This window comes from Carex rostrata, chromosome 13 (assembly GCF_964058835.1).
Source record: "Carex rostrata chromosome 13, lpCarRost1.2, whole genome shotgun sequence".
In the NCBI taxonomy this organism is placed as follows: domain Eukaryota; kingdom Viridiplantae; phylum Streptophyta; class Magnoliopsida; order Poales; family Cyperaceae; genus Carex; species Carex rostrata.
In genome coordinates, this window is record NC_135930.1 from 11,927,732 (window position 1) to 11,939,186 (window position 11,455).

Here is an 11,455-nt window from a genome sequence, read left to right on the forward strand (position 1 = left end):
AAATCCGACTTAATTTATACATACTTTAATTTATACATACGTTGAATACCTGATATAGGTTAATCATGAGGCAAATGTTTGAATTAGTTAAACATAACTCAATACTTTTGTATAATATATAATTTAACTAAATTGGAACTGTTCATGAAATATAATACGTTATTTCATAATATAATATGCTAGATACAAATACTTGATACATGAACAATTCACACTTAATACTCGCAATATTTGATACTAATACTTTCAAACGTCATCTAAGGAAAATAAATATTGATAGAATATGTTTGATACAAACACTTGATACATAAACTATTCAATTTTGCATGACGATGTATTAATATGTGCAATAATTGATTTTTAATACTTTCAGACATCATCTAGTGCCGAAACAAAATTAAAATTTCATAGAATCTATTAGGTACAAATACTTGATATATAAACTATTTACACTTGCTTGACGATGTATAAATACTTGTAATACTTGATATTAATATTTTCAGACGTGATGCAGTGCCATATGAAAAAAAAAATTCATAAAATATGTTAAGTGCAAACACTTCAGACATGAATTGTTTTTATACTTGCATTACGAGGTATAAATACTTGCACTACGAGGTATGAATACTTGCACTACAAGGTATGAATACTTACACGACAAAGTATTCACGACGATGTATAAATTATTATACGACGAGGTATGAATACTTGCACGACGGACAACCCAAAAGTACGTCATCATGGATCTCATTTGAAAAAAAAAATTGCATAGAAGACGTTCATGGTTTTAAATTTGCAAATTTCCTCACAGATCGTCAGAAATATTGGCGAGATTGAACGGAGAAAAAAACTCATCTCTAAAAACATATAAAAGATGAGTGTAAAATCCCCTAAGGCTCTGAAGTTGTTAATTTTTTCGAAATACTTGATATCTTAGGTATCCCATATTTACGTGCGTCAGTTGTAAAATCCCTCAAGTAATTAATGATGTTCAGTTATTGACTGAGAGATGAATGGAGGAAATTAATTGAGGGAGTTTAGTGGTTCCTTTATCCCCTAAGGCTCTGAAGTTATTAGTAGCTCCTACTTGCATTTCCTGAAGATGATAATATGCAAATTAAAATAACATAGATAGGAAAAAAAAATTAAAAAATAAGAAGGGCCCAACCGGGTTCGAACCGGTGACCTCTTGATCTGCAGTCAAATGCTCTACCACTGAGCTATGGACCCTTTGTTGTTAATTCCGACTTTAATTTACTTTGTCAATTAAAATATGATCTATGGATGAGGTTTAGGAAACAAATTAAGCTGGAAGAACTATATTAACGAACAAAAGGCATCAAATGGAGACAATGATTATTACGTGTTAAAAAGGGACTCGGCGCAAGTTCTTAAACTTGAAAATCGCAACTAAATACAATAATGAATACAGCATATTATGCAGTTTCAAAAGTAGTTTTGCAAACTTTAATTCAATCCAAAAAGTACATGACAAAGCATCAAAGTTTATTATAAGATAAAATGAGTTTAGATTAGTACATTTTTAGCAATACGTGCCATTCGCTAATAAAAATTTATTGCTCACGGTATTTGAAATTATAAATTTGGAGTCACTTATTATTCACGAATATATTAGTTTTTTTAAATAAATTAACTAATTTCTGTTAACATTTAATAATAATTAGACTAATTAATTCTTCTAAAGAGTGAGGCTATGGTACTTTGCAAAATGAGGATTATTATGGGCTATGGATCCATATCTCCATTTTTAAAATTCAAACATGAGCCATTCAATATGATCTCCATATGAAATGTATTGGAAGATTAAATTTTATATTTTTTTTGAAATTTTTTACTATTTTTAAGATAGGTAAAATCACTATTTTTAAATGATCTAGAATCTTTAGATCAAGTAATTTTTTACATTTCCAAAAAATAGTAAAGTTTTTTAAAAATATGAAATTTGATCTATGAGTACATTTTTATATAAATATATAGTTCGGATAGACTGTTTGAATTTTAAAAATAAAAATTTTAATTCATAATACAAACCAACATGTAATTTACCAAGTACCATAGCTTTACTCTTCTTGTAAAACCTGTTGTTCGAGCAATAATCTGTTTTCATCTATTTGACTAATTTGCAAAAATATATAATTATTGAATTTTATAATTTATTCTATTTTTGAAAGATATGTAGGTTCAAATCAAATGGAATTGCATTATGGAATACTTGTACTGAAGAAATTATGAAGACATTTATCAAGAATACAAATTGTAAAATCAGAAGCTTAGTAAAGTAAGTTTGAGGTTGTTTAAACAGGGATCAAACGTTGGTAACGTTTTAGGCCTGTCAGAAACGCTGAAGTAACAGATTGATCAAACTCAGAAACAACTTAAAACGTTATAACATTTTTATAAATGTTGTAACGTTTTAGGATTGTCAGAACTACTGAAGCACAGCTGTACAGAATCAACTTAAAACGTTGTAACGTTTTAGGATTGTCAGAACTACTGAAGCACAGCTGTACAGAATCAACTTAAAACGTTGTAACGTTTTACAAATGTTGTTAAATTTTAGTTTTTTCAGAACTACTGAAGCACAGCTGTATCAAATTCAAAATTTAAGTTACAAACGTTGTAACATTTTTCAATCTTTACAATGATTTAATTAAATCAACGTTGAAACGTTCGGCAAAAGTTGTAATGTTTTAAATAAATCTGAGTTTCAGAAATTCCTGTTTTTGATCAAGATTTTACAGTGCAAAACATTACACAAACGTTATACAATCGTTGTAACGTTTTACTGAGCTGTTAGAAAATTGAAACCCTAAATCGCATTTTGAACTAAAACGTTGGTAACATTTTAGGTCAAACAGCTCGTTTTTCAGTTGTCTCTATAAATAGGGCTTTGGGTTTTTTTCCCAAAGCAATCTTAGCCGACCCTAATCTTCTAAAAAGTAATTTTCTGAGAGCTTTAGTCACTCCATTGTTGTGAGAGCTTCAAACTTCAAAATCCCTTAAATAATCTCAAACCCACTTCACTAATCTTGATCTATATTAGGTTAGAGTGATTTATTGAGTGTTTCTCTTGAGTTTCTAAACATTAAGACCTTGTTCTCATCCCTTTGAGTTGTTCGTGTGACTTCCCTTGGTTGTAAAGGCTTGCCGGCTCTCATCTCTAGTTGGCCGTGTGACTTCCCGCTTGGTGTGTAAGGGCTCAACGGTTCACAAGTTGTAATACTTTCGTATTGGGTAATAGAAAGGCGCACCACAAGAGGTTGCGAAGCTCCGGAGCCGTAGGCCTTTGTTTTGCCGAACTCTGTTAACATCCCGCGTGTCAAATTTCTCTAAACTCATCTATTTACTTTCAATTGCATTTATTTTCAGTTTTTGTAACAATTAGTGGTGCACTAGTATAACAAAACCAACAGACGTCCAAATTTGAACGGTCTAAGAATTACAAATTAAGCCTTTCCTTCTTAAAATTGCTAAAAAGTGCAAAATTCTTGATGGTGTGCTGATATTAACACAATAATGTTTTGTTAGTGTAATAATCTAGAAGTCAATAATACGATAATTTATCATAAAGCTTTGTTCATGAATTGGATGATTAATATCATTTTGTTGCCTTGAGTATTATTGCATTTATGGATCATTTCGAGTTCATGACTGAAATTGTGAAACTCCATAATATAGATGATATATACTCTTAAAAGGTCACTGACCAAGGTAATTAGCAGGAACACTAATTACCGCTGTAAGGTTAGTATGTGGATTAAATGATGGTCAAGTTTTACAGACCATAGACAAGGAGTTGTCATTTTAATCACATAGATATATGTTCCAGGAACATGATATCTGACAGACCCCGAATGAAACATTATACGGAATTGTGTTCGTGTCATTAATGTTTTCATTCAGTGTTAAGTTCTAAAGTATGAGGTATTCATCTTTCCTACTAAGAAATGTATATGTGTGATTGTTATCAAACGCTGTCGGTAAAATGCAGTTATAACGGTAGCTCTTCGGTATACATGGCTTAGCTGAGGTAGTGATGGTTTACCAAAAGTACTATTGTCCCTCGTATCTCTATACGAGCTATAGCATCACTGGGCCCCTTGATAAAGTAAGATTATCAGCGCGCAGTATGATTACAAGAGTAATCATATTTGATAATCTGCTCAAGATCAAGAAAAGATTAAGTTTACAAGGATGACACACACCTACCTTGAAACTAATCTGATAGCTATGTGACAAAAGAACTGACACAAGTAAATTGTTTACTGGATCGTGATATTGTACTGTACAGCATCATCTGTGTAATTGGATGGTCATGATGTATTGCCAGATGCCGCTCATGATTATAGAAGTTAAAACAGTTTTAACTCTATTTTCCAACATAACACAGATCCTATTGGGTCACACCGTATAGGAGTTAATCGGAGAATCTTATTGTGATTGATTATAAATTGGTTATGATCAATAGTAAGATGGTTATAATTAATTATACGTGTTATAATTAAATTATAAATGTTATGTAAAAATAACAAGCAAAAACATTGGTTAATTTATAAACGTGTGTGACACGTTGTATAAAAGTTAACCGGTTAATTTATAAATGTGCAGGACACGTTGTATAAATTACCGAAACAACAACCGCAAGAAAAATATATATAATTGTTCAGAACAATTATACGAATATTATTTGTATTCGGGCCGAGGGCATTCGGGTCTTTTCAGATTCGTCTTATCCGCATGACATGTCATCGATACCGAAACAAACAACCGCAGAAAAATATATATAATTGTTCAGAATAATTATACAAACATTATTTGTGTTCGGGCCGAGGGCATTCGGGTCTTTTCAGATTCGTGCTTATCCGCATGACGTGTCATCGATCCTATCCAGATGACACGTCATCGATCTTATCCACATGTCATCATCCTTATCCATTCGATGGCATATCTTGTAAATAGGCCGAACTTGGAGGGCATTTTGGTCATTTGGCAACCGACCCTAAACCCTATAAATAGGGGTGGAGGGGTAGAGAGAAAAATCACTAATTCACTTGTATCGTTTCGTGCAGAATCGAATCGGTATTTTCTCTCTTTCTCGGTTTCTCTCCCAAATAGTGTTTCGGTTGAGAAAAGAAAGTTATACGTAGTTGACGTATAATCTTGCGGGTTGTTGTGGAGAATATTTATGGGATCGATGAATAGTGTTTTACCGAATTTCGCGGTATGTCAGTTTTGCTCATTTGATGAAACTGAGTAACCGAAAATTTGTGTTTACGGGTTTTCGTCTTTTTCCCCGTGAATAGTGTTTTTGCAGAATTCCACAGTTTATAGTATTTCTGGCAAAAGAAATAAACCGCTCTCTGGTTAGTCCTGGTGGATAACCGATAGATGTATCACACGTGTGATACTCCGAGTCGATTCCTTCCCTGGTGAGGCTCTACTCGCTCGGTCTGCATTCCAACTGTGATTTGGAAACAAGGTATAAATATGTTATATTAATCTATTTAATTGGTAAGTAGATTAAAGTTTTAGAAATCAATCATGGAGTAGATCTGTAAAATGATTAAATTGGGTTTTGATGCCAAAGGAATACTGAAGGTGGACCGCCTTGGAAAGTTTCCTGACATATCCCGTTTAATCCTGAGCTTAAGTTGGCTGTAGAAATTTTTGTTTTACGGTCATTCCGCACCTTAAGCCTAAACGGGTTTTGGTTACAGCCCCGCCGAAACCCCAACATGTTTTATATCAACACAACAATTTCAAATTTTCAAATTTTATTAACAATTTTACTCTCCACATATATTTCTTTCAAATGCTATTTTTGATACAGGTGAGGGCCATTTATAAATTACTATATATTCTTCATTGTTAGATTTTTATCTAATTTGAAATAACACAAAAAAAAGAATATTAACCCATGCATCTCTGGTTGTACTGTACATCAATGATTTTAACTTTTGTTAAACATGTATTTCGGTCCTTTTCGTTTCAATATATTTAGTCGGTATGTGAAATATAAAAATAAATTTTAATACATGATATATCATTTTTTTTGTTTAATGAATTAAAATTGCTTTGTTTATTTTTAATAACTGCATATACAAATTCAAAATAACACACTACTTCAAAAAAAAACTGGAATAAAAGCACAAAATTATTATTACTTAGCAAATCTTATGCTTTAATAACACAGCGAGAGAAAAATGTAATTTATTCTTTTCTCAACTCAACAATGGAGCTAATTACATTGAAAATAGTGTTGATAGTAGTAGAATGGACTCTTTAATTCCTTAATTTATGTTATGGTAAAAATATAATTACTTCTAGTATTAACACAATTTAATTAATTTGAAGAATTCATTTATATCACCGTATTTTTTTAATATGGTCATATATTATTGTTGTTATGTATTTAACAATAGATTTTAATTTTGTCTCTAAGAACCAAGACAAATAATAAATTAATATCAGACTCGAAAATATTTAAATTAATTTCAATCCAAACAAAAGATCATATAAAATACAAATTTATTTAATATAATAAGTATGAAAGGAAATAAAGTAAATAATTATTAATGAAAGAAATTGTGGAAATAAATAGTAAAGAGAGGTTAAATTGTATACGATGGTCAACCAATAAAAATAAATATTTATTTCTCCATATTAATGATTATTTGTTATTTGTTTTATTTTCATAAATGAAACTTACTTCAAAAACATTTCAATTTCAAAAAAATGAAAATAATAAATTAAAAAACTCATTCTTTACAAATGGAATAATCATTCCATCAAACAACTCCGTTATATAATACTTTGTGTCAATGTGAAGTGTATGTACAATTAAATAGAGTTTCTAGTATCTTTTTTATTGAATCATGATAATATATCATGAATGTAGTTTGTACCATTTTTTTTTTCTAAATTCAACAATGAAAAATTTGTGCATACCACCTAATACATAATCAATAAAAGTGAGAAAAATAAAACAACATGTGATACAAAAAATGAAGTCCATATTTAATGTTACAAATTCGACTAAGTCCAGTAAAGTCACTAAAAAGAAAACTTATTTTTATCTATTTATTTTTCACTACAAGAAATGATTGCTTAAATTTTTGTATCTATATTTCTTAAATTTGAAAAATGAAACATTTCCTTAAAGATTTTACTAAAAGTACAAGGCGTTTACTTATGGAAATAAAATACATAATCATTGATATTTAATATACAGAAAGTTCATCTTGAAAAAGATATAGTATCTAGAGAGAATTAAAGTAAGGACATATTTCTCCATTCAAATAAAAAAATTTAATTTGTTGTGTTAATAAAAAGAATTATCGTGTCAATATCATCACCCTTCTTGATGCACATCAAACATTTTTTTTTTAACTTTCGCAAAAGCTGCGAAGTCAATGCACATCAAACATTTCAAAATGCAAATCCCTTCTTGATAAATCACTATAACAACTTAACGCAGGGATTAAATAATTATATAGTGATAAGATACACGATTTTTTTAATGAGGAAATTAGTTATTTTCTATGAAGAAAACAACGGAAGTCATTTTTCAATTAATTAATTACATTGTACAAATTAACATTATGCCCAAATTATGTTGTCCGGGAACTACACTCATGTTTTGGGAGAGCGAGTTAATTTAACCAGTAAACGTTTATTTGATTTTTTTTTTTTTTTTTTTGGACGGAACTAGAAAATTTGAAATGATGAATTGAAACTTAAAATGTGAAAATATAATTTTAACCACTAAGTTACAAGCACACATTTATTATTTTATGAGAAAGACTGGACCATATAAAAACTCAAGAGTGAGGCTATAGTACTATGTATAGTGCGGATTGGTTTGTACTATAGATCAATATTTTTATTTTCAAAATTCATATAGTCAAATATGAACCGTTCAACATAATTTTCATATAAAAAAATGTACTTGCAGAATAAATATTATATTTTTTATATTTTTTTTCAATATTTTTTAGATGGATAGAAAATCACTATTTTTGAATGGTCTATTAACTTTAGATCGAGTGATTTTTTACCTATCTAAAAAATAGTAAAAATGTTTAAAAAAATGTAGAATTTGATGTATAAGTACATTTTATATGGAGATCGTATTAAACATTTATATTGATTGTTAGACTTTAAGAATAAAGATACTGTTCCATATGAGCCAATATATGTCATGCATAGACCATAGCCTCACTCTAAACTTCAAATAAATAAAAAAAGAAAATTCAATCAAATTTTAATATACATAAGTAAAAAAGTTTTTTTTTTTTTTTTTAAATCAAGAGTGACCATATCCTGATATAACTGTAGACCCGCTTCTATTTTTTGTTATGTGTGACTAGATATAAATATGATATATATTATGTGCAGCAAATAAAGAAATTAGCTCCTACATGCAGCCCTCGTATATCTTACTGTTTTCAGCAAAGAAAAAATAAAATTAAAACCAATGAAAAAGTGTGCATAGAACAAATTAAAAATTAACACGAGAAGATAGAATTCATAACCAATCTACACCGTCAAATTATTCAAGGTTTAGACAACTCAATTGGAAATTTTCAAACAGTAACAAATTCACCGAAAATTCATGAAATGTCTATTGATCTTAAAACTAAACTCCAACCATATTTAACAAACAAATAAACTTATTTTACAACAATTAACAAATCACCCAATTTCCCTAGAAATGTCAGAAACCACGTTATCTCAGTTAATCAACCATCTAGCACAACTGAAACATTCAATTTTACCAGAAGGCTCCTAAATGCTCAACCACAGAATCAACTCGGCTAATTTTTCCATTTTGTCTTGGTTCTTGGTCCCACAAAGGTTCATAATCATCATCATCTGAACTCTCTTCCACCTTACCTCTTGCACCAGAAAAATTCATAGATCCTTTCTCAATAGATGCATTGGTGCCGGAATTCTGTTTCTCGGCATTTTTGGTACGGCGTGATTTAGAATTTATTGAAGTATTTTGATGCTCAGTGGAACTTTGAGAATTTGTGTTTGAATTTAACTGTTGCGAAATGGAATCTCGCCGACGCTTGAGCTCTTTCATGATCAGCATGTTTAGAAGATTCATTACTTGCACTGCATGCTTCAATGCAGTTAGTGGATCCAACATCTGCAATTAGTTTTGCATTGTGTAAGAAAACTACAGTTCTTTATACTTTAGGATTTTGAAAAGAGATATCAGTAAACACAAAAATAAGATCACAATAAAAGGACTAACTGGTAAACACAAATCAAGATTATATCCTACAAGTATAAATGTAGGAGGGTATCCTACCTGGGTCATGTTTGGAGCGAAAACCATGGCAACATTGCGAGCGCTCATCTTATTGACATGGTGCTCTTCGACAACATCGGCCATGAGATTGACAGCCCAATCCAGTAGCGCTGCCTTTACTGTTGGCAGCATAGCCACCAGTCGCGTCGCATCCTCCTCAGACTTGCACTGCATCACTTGATATGGGGACAACGAGTCCAGTAATCCACCTGGCAGTTCTCGGAACCATGACTGCATGTTTTGTTTTTCATTGATCGATGTTTAGATTCTTTTTTTTAAATTATATTACAAACTTAGAGAGGATTAGACTCAAATAGTTTGTCAATTAAGTCATCATTAAATAATGGCAGAGGAATGAACATACTATTTATAAATAACTGTAGTCAAGTACTACGGTCATATTTTAATACTTGTAATTTAGTGTGCATTAAGTTTAATTTTTATGAAGGACAAAAGCCATGGATTTTGCTACTAATTTAGGGATTATAATAGAAAAGGAAATTACCTTAATAAGTCCAGATAGACAGTGAACATCCATATTGTCTGGTAAGATACCGCGGTTAAGCAGACCTCTTACAAACTCTTCCTGGCTGTTATCTGCAGCTATCCGGAATATCCCTTCGGCCTACATGTTCTGAAATTCTTATTGGGTATTTTTATGTAATATGGAATATCAGGTGAATACTGTAGTTCCAGTTTTGCAGGGGTATAAGTGGTAATTTGAGGTCTTCCAAGGGCATATTGATCTAGACTTTGACCTTCCAGTTTAATTCATGTCCTATGCATTTAGATTCATCAAAACCAAAACTTAAAAAGGAAAAGTAAAAACAATGAAGCAAAAGAAAGATGAACCTTGAGGCCGCCTTGTGCATACAGTTTATTTTGAAGTAACAAGAGGACTTTGGGCACACTATTCCCTCTTGAGTCGAGTGAACACTGCATCGATTCTACTGAAACACCAAATACTGTCGCACTGTATCCGGGAATTGTTCAATGTATTAGTAGGGTATATATCTTGTTCAAGTTAAGAACATAATTAGGAGGGAAAAGTAAATATTTAATTATGAAATTGAAGAGACTTAAGGTAGTATTAATCTATTTGTCTAGTAATTTTGATGAGAGATCCAAATTAATTTTATGAAATTGGTGCTGATTCAAAAAACTAGATACTTTTACCAGTATATGGTCAAAATTATCAATTGCTAATTCACTCAAAAAGAACTTATCAATAGCAAAGACCTACAATTAAGGGTTCCAAAAATTTACCTTAATAATCTTAGAATTAAATTTTAAAAACAATAAGCATTTGATACATTAGCAAACAAAAAGAAATCCTGCAATTCAGTACCTTGCACTAGGAGCTCGGTGCAGTGCCTCCGGCTCGAACTCATCCGGTAACCCTAGAAACCCTTGGAACTTGTCAAATGTGACATGTGCCACATGTCTCACATCTGTTGGCCAGCTGATTTTCACTTCAGTGGGACCAACCTCATCACCACTCTCTTCCCCCTCCATTATTCTTCCAAATATCTTAGTGTATCCTACCTCAACCAAACGCCTTAGAAAGGAAAACAGCTTGGCCTAGATTTCAGTTACCGACAAGCGGTACAATCTGAATATACAGTCTTTCACAGAATCATGGTCATGATCATATTGTTCTTCATTGTTGACTTGGAAAAATATGACATGAAAAACAAGGAGAAGAGAGAGAGAAGTAAGAACCAGAAAAAAAAAAAACTCAAATGCTTCTTCTTTTTATAACTAATATAAAAAGGTTAATTGACATTTTGTTATATTAGAGAGAGAGAGAGAGAGAGAGAGGATAGAGGTATTCTAGTTGAGTTGAATGTGTTGGTTCTAAGTTCTAAGTTCTAACAAGGGACTAGGCAACGTGATCAGCATAACTCTTTTCAGATTTGGTAAATTACTGTTAAGTCATTGACTTTTCTGTTAATTCAGTCTTTTTGTAGGGAACATGCCAATTAGTTGGTTCCCTGTTTTTTTTTATTTTATGTAAGAAAGCCACCATATTTAGCGTGACAATTATATTGTCTTTTGAATTTCATTCTGCAACCAATGCGCAGTATGAAAATAAACAGGTGATCGACTTCATTG

At 31.2% G+C, this 11,455-nt stretch overlaps 1 protein-coding gene and 1 non-coding gene across 2 annotated transcripts; both read right to left on the reverse strand.

Annotated features, from left to right (window-relative positions):
• Positions 1 to 1,158: 1,158 nt before the first annotated feature.
• Positions 1,159 to 1,230, reverse strand: TRNAC-GCA (transfer RNA cysteine (anticodon GCA)). Its single transcript has one exon. It is a non-coding gene; the product is annotated as a tRNA-Cys (tRNA).
• A 7,309-nt stretch (positions 1,231 to 8,539) lies between these two features.
• On the reverse strand, positions 8,540 to 11,199 carry LOC144564347 (rho GTPase-activating protein 1-like). The gene is made up of 5 exons (XM_078313949.1): positions 10,689 to 11,199; positions 10,193 to 10,313; positions 9,846 to 9,965; positions 9,341 to 9,571; positions 8,540 to 9,175 (listed from the first exon to the last, which is right to left on the reverse strand). The coding sequence occupies exons 1-5, from the start codon at positions 10,853 to 10,855 to the stop codon at positions 8,795 to 8,797; spliced, it is 1,020 nt and encodes a 339-aa protein (XP_078170075.1). The 5' UTR covers positions 10,856 to 11,199; the 3' UTR covers positions 8,540 to 8,794.
• Between the last annotated feature and the right edge of the window lie 256 nt (positions 11,200 to 11,455).

What these genes read in the sequence shown, in the direction of transcription:
- LOC144564347 (XM_078313949.1), bottom strand. Translation starts at nt 10,855, where the DNA reads ATGGAGGGGGAAGAGAGTGGTGATGAGGTTGGTCCCACTGAAGTGAAA. An exon ending in CACCGAGCTCCTAGTGCAAG is followed by an intron (nt 10,314 to 10,688) that starts GTACTGAATTGC and finishes TCCCGGATACAG; the next exon opens with TGCGACAGTATTTGGTGTTT. An exon ending in TCGCTCCAAACATGACCCAG is followed by an intron (nt 9,176 to 9,340) that starts GTAGGATACCCT and finishes AACTAATTGCAG; the next exon opens with ATGTTGGATCCACTAACTGC.